Consider the following 19401-nt stretch of genomic DNA (forward strand, 5'->3'; position numbering starts at 1 on the left):
CTCTCGTATGTCACCTCTTCGCTCATCTCCCAGGTCATCTGCTGAAGCAGTCCCTTCCCGTCGCTTTTATTACCCCGGGCGGAATCAAGCCGCCGGCTGCGAGGGCACGCCTACCGGGTCGCTCACCGCGGTGCTGATTGGCCAAGTGGGGTTGGCTCACTCCTCCCCTCTATGACGAGGGGGAGACACGCCTTTCTTCTCCGAGATTAGCACATGGGCAATGGCGGCTTGCGGGATTGAACACCACTCGCACCCTTTTGAAAGGAACTTTGGAGAGCGGAGATGATTGGGGAAATTGGAAGGGCCTACGCTTATTTTGTTTGATACAATGCAAAGTCAATCTAGTGGGAAACACATATTTAGCCTACATAGAATAAGGAAATACACTATTTAAAAAGATATATCGTGGCCTGCGTGTAAGTTTCATGGAATTAACTAGGAGGACGGCTGCGACCATTATTTACATTACCAGGGTGTTACCATACTTTTGTAACGTTCACATTGTAACGTTTTCACATTCGTTACACTTCCTCCAAAATTGTTACACTTCTCAAAAACCGTTACACTTCTCAAATTCGTTACACTTCTCAAAACCGTTACACTGCACCCTCCTTTCTTCAGGCCCGTACTCGGGCCTACTAAACTTTAACTTAGTGTGACACGTAGGTGTAATTCCCTCTACAATTAACCTGACCCTGAGTGTGACAATCTTAAAACACAAATAAGTATGTCCCCCTATTGCATTGCACCCTGTCTAACAGACTCAAGCTCACAGATAACCGAATTACCGAATTATTCTCAAACTATACATTTACGGTGGGGAGCATTATTTACAATGACGTGATTTCTTATTTACAACGCAACCCAGGACCTGTGTTTTTTTGTTTCTTTTTAGGGAACAAGAAAAAGAAATTCCTGTTGGGAGGGAGGAGACAGCACGCATTGCATCGATGCACCAGTACCAATACCACCAAAAGCACCACAAAGCACGACTCGGTGCACAGTCACCATGGTTCTTAATAAACACAACAAAACAACTGGTGGTGGTCTTCTCTTTCTCTGCTGGGCCGATGTTCTTCCCGACGTCTTCTGGCTTCATGCGGCCTACTTGGAAATATAAAAAAGCACAACTTGTGTTCGTTTTTTATTTAGGGCCTCAGGGGCCAACTAAGGGTGGTCCACCTGTTTGGCATAGGTGCCACCTTACCGAGGTCCGCAAGCAAGATTCCCTGGCCACTATGGCCGGTCTCCAACAGAGGTGCCCTGCCCCAGAACCTGGGGTCCATCAAGTGGTACATGGCCGCAGAACAGCGGTCCATAAAGTGGTACATCAACGCAATGCATGCTGGTTCTGGGAATCTTGTGCGCACAATGGCCACCTCACGCACGCTCCCCTCGGCACCCAATGGCGCACAGGTCATGTGGGAGACAAAAGAGACAATTGAGCGAGGGGTAAGGTCACAAGGGTACACATCAATAAGGTAATGCAAGGCGAAATGCGTACGGAGGGCGAAGTGAGAAAGCTCGTCCCTACCGTACGTCACCCCCCTGTCACCTACACTACCCTTGCCCTTACCCCATATTTACAAAATCTACCCATTTACAAATTCGTCACTACTGTCACGTCTTCCCCATATTCCTCCTACCAAATTCGTCTCCACAATCCCACTATCCAAAATTTGCCATCACCCAATTCGTCATCAATCCTCATAAGGAGGGAGAGATGGAATTACGCACAATGTCACACCCACGTCATGATGCGTCTCACAATCCAAAACATTTGCATTAATGAAAAATAATAAAACATGGCATGGTGTGGAGTACCTGTCACCTCAGGTGAGTGGATGCAGATGGTGCGAGGAGATCCTTCATCCTAACTATCCTCTAAATGATTTTAACACACTTTACACTACCCGGGGTCTTTCCCTGCCAATCCATTGGCCACTTACACTATGGGTTCTAAAAACCAATTCCCATTGACCAAACTGTGGTGCTTCTCAATTTGGGGTCTCACTCCCCCGATTCATCTCCCGGTGCCCTCGCACAATTTCTGGGCTGCGACGTGTAGCTCTCCCAGCAGGTCTACCCACCTGCACACCTCCACCACTGCAGTTGCCACCCGAGCTTACCTAGCTCCTCACCCTAACCTAACTAACTGGGGAAGGCCCTCTCCTGGCTCTGTCACCCCACTGGTGCCCTCTGGCACTGGGCTACCCGGGTCCGTCCTCCGGATCCTCGGGCCCCATCCACAACAACTACTACCGGCTCCCAGAGCCCACCTGCGGCCTCACCTGGCCGACATCCTCACAGTGGTGGAGCGCCCAACCAACTACACACACTAACAGGCTACACGCCCAGCCATTTCCACAACACTAATGCACCCATCCAAAGACCATTCTTTCACCCGCACCACAGATGCCAATATCCAACCACAATTTACCTGTACCCTCTACCTAACACTTACACTACCCGCCCCGGGTATCCGTGATGGGGGTCCACTCTTCCCCCATTCACACCTTCGCACCATCCACTCCACTCCACAATTTCCACCATTCTCACTCCACGACCATCCATTCCAATACTCCAGATATTCCACACTACCATTTATTCCACACAGCCACATACACCTGTTGTTGCACACCTGTGCCCTCACACCTGGTGCCACCTGCACCCTCCTTTCTTCCTGGACCATTTGGTCAACACAACACGCAATCACCACTACTCCCTCATACACTGCTCCACACACCTGTTCAGTTGCACACCTGTGCAATCACACCTGTTCAATCACACCTGTTCAATCTTCAAACACACGGCATAATCTCAGCTAACTACTCCCCTCTGAAACTTGCGCTTCCCAGTCGTCCCTTTAAACTATTGCGCTCCCACGTCATTATCATCCACACTAAACTACCTGCGTCCCCACTACAGGTATCAGTCACTAACTAAACTTAACGTTACCTAATGTCATCTTCGCTAGATCCCTACACACGATATATCCTAACCCACCCGGGCTAGTTTTCACTGCCATCAACCCCATAAACTATAGCGCATTTGCCCCACTCTGTGAGGGATGACAGAGTTGCCATCCCACCACATCGGGGGTCTCTCACTATAAATTTTGTTCGTCCAAATTCAATAAACCAAAAATTTTCCATTTACTGCCAATTCTACCCACTATTATAAATTTCGTATCAAATCACTATCACTATCACTATCACCATCATCACAGTCCACTATATCCTAGCCTCGGTGCGTCGTGACATCATTAAACTCGGTTCGTAAAGCTGAGCAATGAATTCGGGTGGTTTGGTCGCCTGCAGGTTGAATCCGTCCGGCTTTCGGTTCAAGGGAGGTGGTTTGGTTGGACCGAGGTTCCACGCACCATCTCGGCGCGGCACCTTGCGGTCCCGGGCCCGATGGCTCAATCTCCCCCGGTCGGAACCCCGTCCCCACGAGGGGGCACCGTTCCGCTTCCTCCCACTCGCCCTTGAACCGGACCGGTCGCCTCGCCCTACAAGGCCCGGACTCGACCGTGCGGGGCGGGGCCAAGCCCGAATCGGCAACGACGCTTCGAAGAGAAGCGACGCAGCATCGATCCGCGCCGGGCCTCGCACCCAACAAAGCACCCCTCGCACCGAGTGCTCGCATCGGCTATCCGTCGCCCTAACCGCTAACCCGGTTACCGTCGATGCTTCACCGGCATGCTCACAAGCATACGCTACCCCTTTCACCCTCACAAAACCCGGCGTTCCAACGCCGTCCGTACATTCCACCAACGCTCTCCCTGTTACACACCACACCTCTCGCGCACACTCTTGCGCACACTTTGGTCCACACCTCTCCTCCGTTACGTCCTCCGTAACACTCACCATGGGCGTGCACTCTTGCATCCACCCACTAACGCGCTCACATGGGCTCTCCCACACCCGCGCTACCACCAATTCAGGTGTGCTTTCTCGCACACGTTCCACCACCACCTTACTCTCCGTGTCACACTTCGTACACCCCGACGTGCATTCTCGCTCGCACTCGGTTTCACACTCGCGCTCCGATGTGCCCTCTCGCACCTGCGCCATCACCAACTCACTATTCGTGTCACACTCCGTACACCCCGACGTGCATTCTCGCTCGCACTCGGTTTCACACTCGCGCTCCGATGTGCCCTCTCGCACCTGCGCCATCACCAACTCACTATTCGTGTCACACTCCGTACACCCCGACGTGCATTCTCACTCGCACTCGGTTTCACTCCCACACTTTATAACACACCCACTCGCCGACGCACACTTTTTCCTCCCACGCGTGCCATTTCCACTCACACGGGACCCTTCACCAACGCCCGGATGCTTCCTCGATCCCAAGCGCGCGAAAATTCTTTTGTCGCTAAACATCCTCCTGCAAAATCTACCCGCACAATATACAGCACGACTCACCTGGGGGATCCTTTTCTCCACGCGAACCTGCAAACTTCCATTCGGGTTAAGCACAGCATCGTGATGTGAGCAGGGACTTTGTACATAATCCATTTCTCCCTGCAATTCCCGGGCTACCTCCGTCATCTCTTCAATTTTAATTCCCAGCACTGCTTTTTCTTTATTAACCTCGGCGACCGCTGGCTTTAATAAAACACCCTCCTCTACCTCAGCGGTCGCCGGCTTTTCCAAACCCCGTGTCGCGATTTCTACCCCCGTCATTGTACCCGTGCTTTCCTCCGCTTCGCTCAACCGGCGCTTCTCGACCCGCGTTACTTCCTTGTGCACCCCTGGGACCCTTTCGCCCAACTTGCGGTCTCTGTCCCTCTGCTCCCTTGCCTCTCTATCGGCCCTCATTCCGTTCGTTGTTGCTTCAATTTTGTTTAACAATCGCTCACTGTTAGCCCTCCTTTCGTCCCTCATTGCCCCCATTTGGCCCTCCAATCGCTCACCCTGAGCTACCATCCGGTTCCCCATTACCCCCATTTGGCCCTCCAATCGCTCACCCTGAGCATCCATCCGGTTCCCCATTACCCCCATTTGCTCACTCTGAGCCCTCATTTGCTCACTCTGCAGGTTGAGGGACGCCTGCATTTGTACCATACTGTCGTTTTCTCTCTGCATTTCCACCATGAATTGGGCCATGAAGGCTTGCATTTGGGCCACCGTTGGTAGTACCAAGGGTGCGGCCGCAGCTGCCCCAACCTCGTGCGCAAGAGCGCCATTTTGTGCGCCTGATACCCCCGCAACCACATTGCCATTTTTCTCCTCCTCCCTTTCCTCCACATACATTTCCCCGAGGTCCTGGGTCGATTCCACCCTGTCTATCTCTCCCACCGACATCCGATCGCCTTGATTGTCCATGGCGCGATCTCAAAATTCGGGTTTTATAAAACAAAATAAATTTCGGCAGCTTGTAATTTTGAGCGCGTTAAGCGCGCTTCGGGTCCGATCTCACTCCTCGACACCAATTGTTGCTTAATAACACAATTGGTGTTCCAAAATTTGGGCCTAACAAATTTAGTCCCAGGTCCAAATCCAACTCCTGACAACCAATTGTTGCGGACCCGGTTAAAGATGTTATTTTACCGAGCGGTTGGTATTACCGCGTCCGAACAGTTACTCCCCGATTAGAACCCGATTCCACCCGACGTTGACCAGATCGCACCGCAGATATTCAATCGGGAAACCTCTGAAGCGACCGAAAGAGAAGGAAAAGAGAAGAAGACAGAGTACGGAGGAAGAACAGATTTATTATACACACACAAGTAAAAAGGAAGAGCGACCAAAATTATTTACAAGCAATGGATGGAGAAAGCAGTCACACAGTGCATCGTTAGCTTATTCTATTCAATTTACTTAACCCCAAGACAACGAGTAGGACAGACGACGTTCACACTTACACGGGGGATATTGCAGGCAGGTAGGGCTTGAGGTGGATTGCTGGAGAGGGAGGCAGGGTCGGAGGCAGCAGCTCTCAATCCCTCGCGTTTTTGGCAGGAAAACCCTCCGTCGCGTATCCGCTGCCGATACTGTAGACGTCACGCGCTGGCTCGGGCACACCTGCTCCTCCTTCTGGTGGAGCCGTCTCCCTCCTTTCAGCGCGTCCCTCCAAAGCTGGTTTCCTCTCCGAGTACCTCTCCCCTTTGGCTTGGAGCGTCTCGCATCTCACCGCTCCTCTCGTATGTCACCTCTTCGCTCATCTCCCAGGTCATCTGCTGAAGCAGTCCCTTCCCGTCGCTTTTATTACCCCGGGCGGAATCAAGCCGCCGGCTGCGAGGGCACGCCTACCGGGTCGCTCACCGCGGTGCTGATTGGCCAAGTGGGGTTGGCTCACTCCTCCCCTCTATGACGAGGGGGAGACACGCCTTTCTTCTCCGAGATTAGCACATGGGCAATGGCGGCTTGCGGGATTGAACACCACTCGCACCCTTTTGAAAGGAACTTTGGAGAGCGGAGATGATTGGGGAAATTGGAAGGGCCTACGCTTATTTTGTTTGATACAATGCAAAGTCAATCTAGTGGGAAACACATATTTAGCCTACATAGAATAAGGAAATACACTATTTAAAAAGATATATCGTGGCCTGCGTGTAAGTTTCATGGAATTAACTAGGAGGACGGCTGCGACCATTATTTACATTACCAGGGTGTTACCATACTTTTGTAACGTTCACATTGTAATGTTTTCACATTCGTTACACTTCCTCCAAAATTGTTACACTTCTCAAAAACCGTTACACTTCTCAAATTCGTTACACTTCTCAAAACCGTTACAATATATTTTAAACAAACTAATGTTCACAGAAGCGCTAAATAACAGAGGGTAGCAGGTTCACACATTGACAGAAGGACAAAAGGGAACAGGGAGATAGACGTCGCACTTGCGTGGCAGAAAAGGGGGGGGGGGGGGGGGTTGTGAGGTCGGCAACAAGAATATCAAAGAATGCAAGAAAGCATGAGGTGATAATGGCTGAAAGGCTGAAAGGAAGGGCACAAGACAACAGACACACACACACAGCGAGTTGGTTCCACATGTGAGAGGATATAGGGATTTAGATTGAGCTTTAAAATGTGAGGGTAAACAGGTGTGTGGTTTTGGGGGAACGTGTGTAACCTTGACATGCTGGGTGATTATGGAGAGATGTGAGGAGTGAGGCCATAGGTACGGCAATGAAACAGAGTTGAGCAAAAAGCAGAATGAGGGACTCACCTCTTGTTGAGAGATGCCAATAACATGAGTTTTCTTCTCCATCACCTCCATGGGAGAAATGGCTGAAAGAGCCCAGATTGGGAACCCATGCATACTGCATGATACATTGGAGCTTTGAGCGGCTCAGAATACAGTACACGTAACTTTGTGGATGAGCTCTGAGCGAATTGGCCAGCCTTGGAGACTAGTTTTCAGAATTAGCATAATTTCCCACCCGCATTTCTCCCTCCTGCAGGGGTCAGTGGTTAAACCGCACCAGGGCAAAATGGAGAAGATTGTCATGGGGACCGCAAGGCTAACCCCCGCTCTAGCAGGGAAAATGGCCTTAAAATGCATGTTGTATTCCATGTGTGCAGGTGAAAGTTGCAAGTCGTCTTCCCACAGATTTATTTAAAATGGGGTGGTGGGGGGGGGGGGGTGGTGGTTAACTAATGCCCATGGCCTGACCCTGAGTTGTGTGCCCATGGCCCCATGGCCTGACCCAATCATGAATGCAAAATTTGGTGGGGGTCAACCAAGCCGTGTTTTGTTATTGAGGGAACGGACATTGTCTTAGTTTATACAATAAATAGGATGTGGTCCTCACAATACAGATTGTGTGACCCAAGACCTCCTGGGAACACTTCTGCTATTCGCCGAGAACCAAAACAAAATAGATGGTGGAATTTTGATTTTGTCCGATGAACATCTTATTTTTTTCTCTCTCTCTCAACTTTATCCAAGATGGTGCAAGTGGCCGTGTTGTGGATGATGACCTCGTGGAAATGGATTTGATAGCCGTTGCTGCAGGTGTTGAGGCTGCTGTGGCCAAAGCCAGACAGAATCGTGAGTTCAGCACATCGCTTAATATGTCCACACCAACTGTTTGTTTCACTTTGATTTTTGCTTAACTCAATTCTTAGAAGGTTGTTTTCTTATGTTGATGTATTTTTAAGCAGTGAAGCCACTTCAATATTTGGCAATGTCAGTCTGTCCATCAAAAACGTAGAAACCTTTCTTACTCACCATGTGTAATTCTAAAGGGTTCTAAAGGGTAATTCTAATGGGATTTGTTGGTTTCTCGGTTTTGCCTATTTCATATTAGAAATGCCAATCTGAACGCTTCCTTTGGACATGGGCGCATTTTTTTTCATTTTTATTTTTGGAGATGAATATATATATATATATATATGACGGATCCGTTGACTTAGGACTCAAGACTGATAGAAAGAGCGACTGATATATTTATTGGATTCGTCAAACACAAGCTTGTGGAGAGCAAAACACGTCGGACAGAAGCTCACAAAGACCAACGTTCCAACAAGATGCTCTGAAATAATTCGGTCAAGCTTTCACTTTATAAAGGGAATATTGGGGTGTGGTTTTAGCTCTCAAGACAAAGAGAAAGACAGAGTGGTCTCCTCGGTTCGCCCAAGGTCACTCATGGGTCAAACAACATGTTGACGACTTTCTAGAATCCTGTTTTTTGGGGGGAGAGTTCAGCGAGGGTGGATAGTCGTAAAAATGCCAAACATGAAAGTGATCTAACACAGTCAGGGAGACTGGAAAGATACGGTTGGTCTTCACAGAGTGAAGGATTATGCCATCAGGGTCTGGCTTTTATTAAAATATATAACTCCTTATAAGGATATAGCAAGTTTCAAAGGAATATTTCGACAGTAAGAGAACATGCCATCACAGTAACTTAACTCTTTAACAGGAAATATAATGGATAAAGTTGTATAAAGGGGTAAAGGGGATAAAGATAAAGGGGTCTAAAGCCGCACATACCGCCCTTTTGGATCTAAGATACAACGTTATCTACGAGCCAATCAAAGGCCTTTATTCAATCAAAGTAGGAAGACAGTAAATGAAAAATACCACGCGAATGCAGCCCAAGTGGGCATGCCCCGTACCCAAAGCACCCCGCATCGCTCCCAGAAGGACCATTCGTGTGTGTGTGTGAGTTGGCCATAGAGGCATGATCATCCAATGGCGCGTCAAATCCACAACGAGGACGTCTGGTTCGGCCGGGGTCCATACCCGAGAGGATCTCCCGGCTCACCCTTTGGTCTCGAAGGTGCAGCCAGGACTCCCCCCTAGCTGGAGCTCGCCCAAGCATTCCCAGGCGCAATCCTTGCAGATCTTCGGCGCTCAATCGATGGTCATGTTCATAAGGTCTTGTAGGTGCTGATGTTCTGGGGAATACATAACATCATCAGCATCTGACGGCATAGGTTTCTTGCCATAAAACAAAACATTACGATCCAAAGGAGGGAGAGAAACTTCCTTTGAGTTAAAGTCGAAGTTGTTCGAGTCGAAGTCGTCGTCCTTGGACGAACATACAGAGTCGGAATCCAGAGTATCATTGGTGTCAGGTCCCTTGACAACCAGACCCAGTGTTGCAGTCGGGTCCGGAGTTGGGTCGACATCCAGAGTCTAGTCAGTAATGGTTGAACTGCTGTGAGCTCGTGAGACATAAGTAGCACAAGAATCATTAGGCGGGGTCCGTGAGGACCAAATCAGGTTCACATCCGAATCCAAATCCAATTTTGCAGTGTAATCAAAATCGTTATCGGTAAAATCAATGTTGGCAGTAAAATCTTTATCGGGCAAATCAACCACGGAAGAACAATCTTCGGAGAGGAACAATCTTCGGAGCGGAGATCTCCTCATCCCAGCCCAGTGGCTCGTTCGGGTCGTCGTTCCAGGATCCGCAGTCCGCAGTCACGCAGACAGCCGGAGGTTCATTTGGATCCATGGTCAGCTTGACGGTCACCAGCCTGGCTTTTCCTGGTGCCTTCTGCATTGTCCATCCTGTGAAACATTTTCTCACACACGCAAGGGCTAAAGCCTTGATTAGTACACCACAAATCACAATTTCGAGGGTGCCCTCTGCATAACCATTGTGCGCATATGGACAACCGTGTCCAACACTTCGTCGTGTGCTATAGCATGTTGCGTCCTATCCTTTGGTTGGCGGCTAATCCCATCCTCGTCCGCCCTTGCGTTGCCCGAGCAACGTCAGTGTCCACCCTTTGGTGGCCGCGACATTTAATCACCGCAATAGCACGGGGAAGCAAAATGCTTTGGAGTAGCCCTCTTATCAATGTGCCATTTTTTTTATCACCGAACCTGCGGATGTGAGGAAACCTCGCATTTTCCAAATTCCCTATAAGAATTCCCTACAAGGTTATTTCAGCCTCTGGCCCAATGGCTGTCCATGGCATGTCTACAATGTCTACAAAGGCATATCTACAATGGATCCCAATATCCCAATAGAAATCCCAATATCCCAATATAAATCCCAATATCCCAATATAAATCCCATATAAATTGTAATCCCAATATAAATCCCAATATCCCAATATAAATTGTTTCAACTCGACTTTCAACCAAGTTTTACCACCAACAAACCACCATTAACCTCCCCCTGTTATTTATTTATTGTCGCAAATAAACAAATAATAAAAATAACCTGGTCTATTTATTGAAAATAAAAATAGTGGAAATAAATATTGAAAATAAAAATAGAATAATAAAAATAGAAAAATAAAAAAATAAAAATAATACAATAGTTCTCATATGTCTTACCGTCTGGTCAATTTTTCTCACCTACTGTGACTCACTCAAAATAGATTCTCACTGTTTGAGTGCAGGTGTCCTGTTTTACTCCTTCCCCTGTTGGTGTGCACACAGTCACTAATGCACCCATCCAAACACCATTCTACCACACGCACCACAGGTGCCAATATCCACCACAATTTACCTATTCCCTCTACCTACCTTTAAGCTACCCTACCGGGTATTCGTGAAGGGGGGGGGGGTCCAACTTTCCCAACCACTTCCTTCGCACCAGCCACTTCACGTTGTCCACCATACTCACTGAATTTTCATCAATTCTGAAATTCGTCTCATGAAAACACATCCCAGAGTCCAGTGTAACAGACAGACAAACACATAGACACACAGAAGACCCCAGGGTCCCATCAAACTAGCTTGTCCCCAGATTCACAAAACGAAACATGTAACTTACTAAAATGATCACTTACTCATAACTAATACTCATACTTACTAATTACTCATAATAACTCATAATTACTTACGTAATTACTCATATCACTAATAACTTATTCAAAATAATGTAATCCAGCTACCCATACCGATTTCCCAAAAACTCGTGAAACTTCACCCCCATTCTGGAAAAACCTAGACTCAACCCTGACACCCTAAATAATTTCAGACCCATCTCCAACCTACCCTTTCTGTCAAAGTTTTGGAACGCGCTGTAGCCACTCAACTCAAACATCACCTCTCTGCCAATAACACACCACATTCTAATCCGGATTCCGCCTCAACCACAGTGCTGAAACTGCTCTCCTCAAAATCACCAATGACCTTCTCCTCTCCTCTGACGCCGGCAACCTCAACATTCTCATCCTCCTCAAATTGACAACATTTACAACAACTCAATCACCGCAACCCGCTCTATCCTGACAAACTGCATCACTGAAATAAAATCCTGGCTACAAATCAACTTCCTCAAACTTAACTATGATAAATCTGAAATAATCCTCATTGGCCCAAAACGCTCACCAAATCCACCCATAACTTTGCCCTCAACATCGACGGTTTCCCAGTATCCACCCACCTCCACTCACATCCGGAATCCTGGCATCATCTTTGACCAAACCCTTTCTTTCGACAAATACACTAAACAGATTACAAAGACAGCCTTCTTTCACCTGAAAAACATCGCCCGTCTCCGTCCATCCCTCTCCTCCATGGCTGCAGAAACCCTCATCCACGCCTTCATCATCTCCCGTCTGGACTACTGCAACAGCCTCTCTTGTTCACCCTCAATAATCACCAATAATCACCAAACCTCAATAATCCAATACGGTCAGAACTCCGCTGCCCGTCTACTCACCCATTCCCGGACCGGTGACCGCATCACCCCCGTCCTTTATAAGCTTCACTGGCTCCCCATTCCCCAGAGAATTCAGTACAAAATCCTCCTCCTGACCTACCAAGCCCTCCATAACCTGGCCCCATCCTACCTGACTGACCTCCTCTCCAGACATACTCTTCACACACATGAAAGCTTCACGCCATCGTGGCCACACACACTGCATCATCTAAGCCGACTACTCCCTTCTAAAACTCACGCTTCCCAGTCGCCCCCCATACCATTGAGTCTCTCAACTTTTTGGAAGGTTTCTGCACTCCTGGGAGGTGCGCTCCACCATGCAGCACCTCCTCTTCCTGGTGCACAACCCCACCATCGGCAAGCTATGACAACGCACAATACACCTGGGCACACACCCGGACCGGTGACCAGCAATACCAACAAGAGGGTACCAACAATCTTTTTCTGTCCACTAATTACGTACACAATTTCAGTTTTAACCAACAATATATTTCCTTTTTCCTGATTTAAGTCCCTGTCATGGCGTTAAATTAACACCCAGTATATTGACTCAGCCTGTCGTTTAACAGCTTGGTAAACGGCAATCAGTGAGACTCCATTAGGCATTACAAATGCAACCACCCAATGTATGTACCAGACCAACAACCAACATTTTCATTATATATATATATATATATATATATATATATATATATATATATATATATATATATATATATATATACACACACACACACACACACACACACACACACACACACACACACACACACACACACACACACACACACACACACACACATACACACATACATACATACATACATACATACATACATACATACATACATACATACATACAATACATACATACAATACATACATACATACATACATACATACATACACACACACATATACACACACACACACATACACACATACACATACACACACACACACACACACACACACACACACACACATACATACATACACACACACACACACACACACACACACACACATACATACATACATATATATATTGTTGTGGATCTCCTGGTCGGCCTTCTCCCCTTACCAAGGGGGGGGTTAGTCCCCTTGTCTTTTACTAGCCGACGGGACCCAGGACCTATGACGTCACTTCCGGACAGCGTTAGGTAGGGTCATAGGATTGATCACTAATACCTAATTACCAACGCGGCCCAGGAAGCAAGGAAAGAAGCCCCGCCCAAATCACGGTTATAGGTGGAAACGCCGAGCGGTAGCGAACCGTGATCCGAGCCGTTAACAATGACTAAACCCGATCTGAGCGGTTCTGATCGTGCCACGCTTACCCAATGGAGGAAATCACTGATATGGTCGAATCAGGAAGAAACAAGGAAGAACAGATGGTTTATTTACACTATGCACGTATATACAAGGATCGGATGCAGAGACACAGTGCAGCTTAATACAGTCTTAACCTATCCCAGGACACCGGCCCGTTTCACACTCAGACATACTCACACGGGGTTGTAGATGGTCAGGTTTATGGTCCAGGGATGATGGCGTCCAGGCAGTTCGCTCCGGTCCTCGACTCGCACCGCGAAGAAGATGGTCAGGGCGGCAGAAGGTCCCCGCGGGTCGTTGGCACGGATCGGACAATTACGGGGCGAAAGGTAAGGCTGGCTGGGCGATTATGCTGGCGTGGCTGCGTACGTAATAGATGGACAGGCGCTATATGCGCTCCCAATACAAGTTCAATAGCGCCCCCAATACAAGTCCTTTAGCAAAGCGCCGCTCCCGCAGAAGTCCTGTCGCCACTGCCGTGTGCACGTGAGTCCTTTCGCATGAGTCCTTCAATAAGTCCTTATGCAATGCGCTCTCCCAACAAGTCCTCTCACAAAGCGCTATTCCTTGCAAGTCCTGGACAGTCCTCTCACAAAGCGCGATTCCTTGCAGGTCCGCTCACAATGCGCTCTGCCAACAAGTCCTTATCATGCGAGTCCTCTTTCAACGAAGTTCTCCTGGCCAGTCCTCATACAAAGCCAGCCTTCCCCAGCGAGTCCAGTTCAAGGGCTTTGTGCATGCGCTTATATAGCCTTTTCAGCGAACCTTCCAGCACTTGCTAATTGCGCCCTTACCACGCCCTCTCAAGCCATGCCCACTGAGCCCTGGTTGTTTGTTGCCCTTACCGTCACCCGCTGCCGTTCCCCGACCTCAACGCCGGCCCCACCCTCTCTCAGGCCTACCTCGTGGCATTTGACTGGTTTCGAGCGAAACCAAGGGCAGCGAACGCTGCTGGCGGCCAAAGCGTAACAAACTGCCGCGGGTAGCCCAAAGCGTAACAAATTGAGGGATGCCAAATGGGGCGCGGGATCGATTATGCCCATGATGGAGATTGGAGGGTGGCCGCAAAATGAAAAGGACCTAAGCTTATTATTTCTTTACACAACGCAGATGTCACTAGGGAAATGGCCTACTCTTACATATACGATGACATAACTAATTCTAATGGGCCTACGTGTTGCTTGTGGACTAACTATGGGGGCAAACCTTTAACCTTTAATGATGTTATATTTACACTCTCAAAACCATAACAATATATATATATATTTATTTATATATATGCGTTATTGCTTGGATACAGTGGTGGTTCAGCTTTCGCGACACCAAATGGCAAACCAGGTGTTTAATGGGATAAATGTAACAAAATTAGGTGCTATTATTGACTTTGATCCCATGCGTCTGGAAGCTGAGCTCGTCATTGGAGAATTCCCATGTTGCAACCACCTTGTTGGTCAAAAAAAACCGCAGCCGGCGTATGCGTATAAATAACCTTCAGAGAATAATCTTATAACGCTTGATACCCCCAGCATTTTAGTGTCCACCACACTTGGCCTTACATATAAAAAGGCAATGCCATCCACAGCCCTTTAGCCAAAGAATAAAAGCCTTATTTGCACTTTTGACGATTTTTTTGGAATCAAAGCTTAAGAAATATATATGTTTCTTAAGAAAGAAAGCTTTTAAGAAAGCTTATTTCAAAGCTTAAGAAAGAAATATATATAATTTGAAAGATTAGAGGCATATGGTGGTATCGTGCACATTATTAATAAAGTTTGGAAATGCTTCAGCACTACTTTAATTTAGGTACCAATTAAATTTATCTGTGGTGTTTTAACTATGCCCTGGAGATATGTATTTATCCATTTTGAAAACTGTGGAAGACAATGATTACGTCACAGGTCATGAGCTAAGAAGATGTAATTGCTGTGTTGTTTAAATGGGCACCAAAGGGCTAAAGCTGGTTGATATGGCTTGGGCTGTTGTTACCACAGACTCTGCTCCCAATGGACACTCTATAGAGCAACGCCTTGGCCAGCGCAGAATGGAGTCCGAGCTAAGGGCCAGGCTGGGAGCTGCAATAGGTTTGTCTTTTTGCCATTGGATGTATCTATCTATAATTCCAGTAATCTCTGTGTGTGTGTGTGTGTCTGTGTGTTTGTCTGTGACCGCTGTTTCTCGACAACCACGGGTCCGATATACTTGAAACTTGCCAGGTATATTGCTGGGGACCCGAGGATGTGCCTTTTCAAGGTTTCATATTAATCGGAGAAGTAGTTACCGAGCTATGGCGATTTATTTACCAAACTCCGCAAGCCGTTCGCTTTGGCTTTGCGAATGGACCAAACCATTTCATGTAAATAGAGGGGGGGATTGTCACCGTACTCGCAAGCCGTTCGCTTTGGCTTTGCGAATGGACCAAACCATTTCATGTAAATAGAGGGGGGGGATTGTCACCGTACTCGCAAGCCGTTCGCTTTGGCTTTGCGAATGGACCAAACCATTTCATGTAAATAGAGGGGGGGGATATAATTTTAGATATATATATAGTACGGGCATGCCCTAGTATTATTAATTTGACTAATTTGGGACACCCCAAACTATCCATGTAATGTGTGGGTTTGCCTCCCTAGTCTGAGTACATCCCTTGAAAAGACAAAGGTACTGACCAGTTTATTTTCATCCCCATACCTTTTGAAAAAAACGGGGATATTTTAATCGGCTCCAACTGTCTGTCTGCCCATCAAAATTTCTCCTCCAAAATGGTTGGACAGAAATTCACCAAACCTGGTTGTTATGATCTACATGGCAAGAAGTTGCAAGAGTGGTGCTATTTTTGGCCCTGCTCCCAACTCAAAATTTGATATTGGCTCATTCCTGGTGGAACTTTTTGCTATCTTTTGATGAAATATGTAACGATTTTTTGGGGATTTTACCCTCGATTCATGCCCCATGGGGTGAGGACTTCGGGTCACAGGTCAAAATGGGGGGGAATTTTTAAACTCAAATTTGATATTGGGTTATTCCCAGTGGAACTTTTTGCCTTCTTTCAACTTTGTTTTATGTGGGAAGTGTGGGGATTTTGTGGTGGCGGGCCATCGACTTCGCTCTTGGTTTTTCTTTTGATTATTTGATAACATCTACTTTCAGCACAAATAGGACCAAGACCATTTCCTTTTTTTTTGTTGTCCATGGTGATAGCACTATCTCAACCTCTGAATCACATAATTGCCTCAATTGGCATTTACTTTGAAGCAAATTGATACCTGATTTGTTTTTACACACTTTTATTTAACTTCATCTGAACTTTGTTTGTTGTCCCATTTCAAATATTTGAGCCGATCTTTTTATAGATTACATACGTCCTTTTGAGCTGAAATATGGCCCACGGCCCTCTTTTCTGGTACATTTTCATCTATCAAATTTGAATAAAAAAAAAATAATAATTTTTTTTTTTTAAGTTTAAAACTTAAAAAAAAAGTGTAGCCCTAAAACATGTTTTTCTTTTACTTGTTCCCAAATTGAGTGCATTTGTTAAAATCAAATCCCATTTATGGAGTGTGCTATGACAATGTGCCATTCAACTATTGGTCATTTGATATTTTATGTTCATTAAAAACATTTTTTCTGTCATCCCCATATGGTGTCCAAAATAGCAAAAGTTTCAAGTTATGCTGAAAAAGCAAACACTTTAAAAATGGCAAGGCTGACAAACCTCACACAATTTTGCCACTGTTCAAGTAAGGAAACGTTTCATGTTGAGCAAATTCGTTTTTTAATGGACATATTTTTGGGGTAATGTTTCTTGTTTGTCTGCTGTGCAGGGCAGGGAGTGTCATCGAGAGCTCAAATGAACCAATCAAAGATGCAGTGGGAAAAGTCATTGGGAATGTATTCGTTCCCTGACACACCTGGAAACTTGGTCCTTCAAGCCGAGCCCCCTGAACCAGAAATCAACGACCATTCGACCAATTCTTCTGCAGAGATTGCTTGCAATGATAATGCTCGGGAAAGGTGTGTCATTATTACTATGAGCTGTAACATCGTTGTATATATCCTCTGCCACTGTGGTGTGAGGTTGTGAATTGTGAATTTACAAACATTTAAAGAATATAATTTGTGAGAATCAGGTTGACTTCGCCCGCTTACCAATAGGTAGTCCTGCGGGCCACTAGGGTTTAGTGGTGCATTGGCTCCTTATCTTAAAATGATCAGTTTGTCCAGGTGTGGCGGACTGGGGGCGAGGTTCATGTGCCGCCCATTTCGCCCTATTGCGGCTCGTTCATTGGCCCAGGCAGGCCTCTTGCTGGTGTCATCCTGGCCACGGGTTTGCTGCGCTCACATTGTCTTCAGCGATGTTTGAACTTGGCCTCAGCTCAGAGCTCCTCACTTCACAGGGGGCGAACGCATTTTGCTGTGCGTTTGTGGTGCGAATGTGCACTCGGAACCCACATGGGATGGCAGGCAAGCGGAGGGGCGTGGCTGTCTGTAGGAGGTTACCGCTTATTTGCGCTTCCGGTTAGCGGGGTTTGAACATGATTGTACAAGGCATGTCAACACTGAATGGATTTGACTGCATTGAAAACGATATTGAGAGTGAAATTAAGTTATTGATGATGTAGAATGCTGAATTGTTCAGTTGATGGACAATTTCAGTGAGTCTTTCGACATCAGCAATTTTGTTTGAAACCTAGAGCAGAGTGCCTCGTGTTTGTAATTTAAACACTAAACTTTCTCATGTATTACTTTTGGGTTGTTCAAGCAATGGAATTTGGGTTGTTCAAGCAAGCGATTCAAGATGAGAGTGAAGGGGAAAAGAGTGTGACAATAGCATATGTCTCATCACTTTGAATGGCAAAGATTCGCTGGCAGGTAGTGCTGTGAGCTCACACGTTGTTTTGGGGTTTGCATCCACTGGAAATCTGACTTCTAAAATGCCTCTGCTTTGATAGAGCATCCCTTCCTTCGGAGGAGACGTTAATCCAGATTTCCAGTTAGGCCAAGATAAATGAATGTTTCTGAAGGAATGCCATGCAATTTTAAACCGACCACATTGGTTTTATTGTTGTTTTCAACAACCAAAAAAATTTCCACCTTTGTTTTGACAATTCATAACTTTGCCACAATACAACAGGCATTTTAAGGCCATTTTCCCTGCAAGAGCGGGGGTTAGCCTTGCGGTCCCCATGACAATCTTCTCCATTTTGCCCTATTTTCTGCATCTCCCCTTGTTACTCCCCTTGCCCGCATTTCTTCTTCGACCATCTTTAGCCAAGTCTTTCTCGGTCTTCCCCGTCCTCTACTTCCTTCTTCATTCATTTCCATCACTCTTCTCAACCAGTCACTTTCATCCTTCCTCAACACATGACCAAACCATCTCAAACTGTTTCTGTTCACAGCATCCATCACAGGCTCTATTCCCATCATGTTTCGCAATTCATCATTTGTCTTCCTCTTTCTCAACAATACTCCGCACATCCACCGAACCATTCGCATTTCAACCCTTCCCAGCCTTCATTACTGCTCTACGTTAATTACCCATGTCTCGCTCCCATAAATCATAACACTTCCCACACATGCAGCATACACCTTTCCCTTCAGCTTCAACGACACTGCCCTCCTCGTCAGCACGCCACTCAGTTCCCGAAACTTCTTCCATGCACATCTCACTCCAGCAACCGTTGCCGAGTCTGATCCACCTTCTCCATCCAGCATGTCTCCTAGGTAACGAAATGTTTTCACATCTTCCATCTTCACACCGTCTCCAAGATCCAACTCAACATTTCCTCCATCTGCAGCTCCCTCTGTGCACACCTTACACTTGAATGTAGCTGCCACACTGGTTAATGACCCTCTCAAACCACTACATTTTTGATGAACCCACTCAGCGCACATTGTACATTGAATGGAATTCACTCCGACACCCTCCCTGCACACAGCACACGGCCACTTCCCAGTTCTTTCCACCTCACCAC

At 46.8% G+C, this 19401-nt stretch overlaps 1 protein-coding gene across 6 annotated transcripts in view; it reads left to right on the forward strand.

The window, feature by feature from the left end:
- The window catches only part of LOC137423282 (zinc finger CCCH domain-containing protein 11A), a 129091-nt gene that overhangs the window by 84724 nt on the left and 24966 nt on the right, over positions 1-19401 (forward strand). For all 6 annotated transcript variants that reach the window (XM_078774389.1, XM_068110244.2, XM_078774388.1 and 3 more), the window contains 3 exons: positions 7909-8010; positions 15421-15510; positions 17251-17440. In XM_078774389.1, coding sequence (XP_078630515.1) covers positions 7909-8010; positions 15421-15510; positions 17251-17440 — 382 coding nt within the window. The remainder of the gene's footprint in view (positions 1-7908; positions 8011-15420; positions 15511-17250; positions 17441-19401) is intronic.

The sequence above is a fragment of the Myxine glutinosa genome, chromosome 3, assembly GCF_964187855.1.
Source record: "Myxine glutinosa chromosome 3, kmMyxGlut1.1, whole genome shotgun sequence".
Taxonomy (NCBI): domain Eukaryota; kingdom Metazoa; phylum Chordata; class Myxini; order Myxiniformes; family Myxinidae; genus Myxine; species Myxine glutinosa.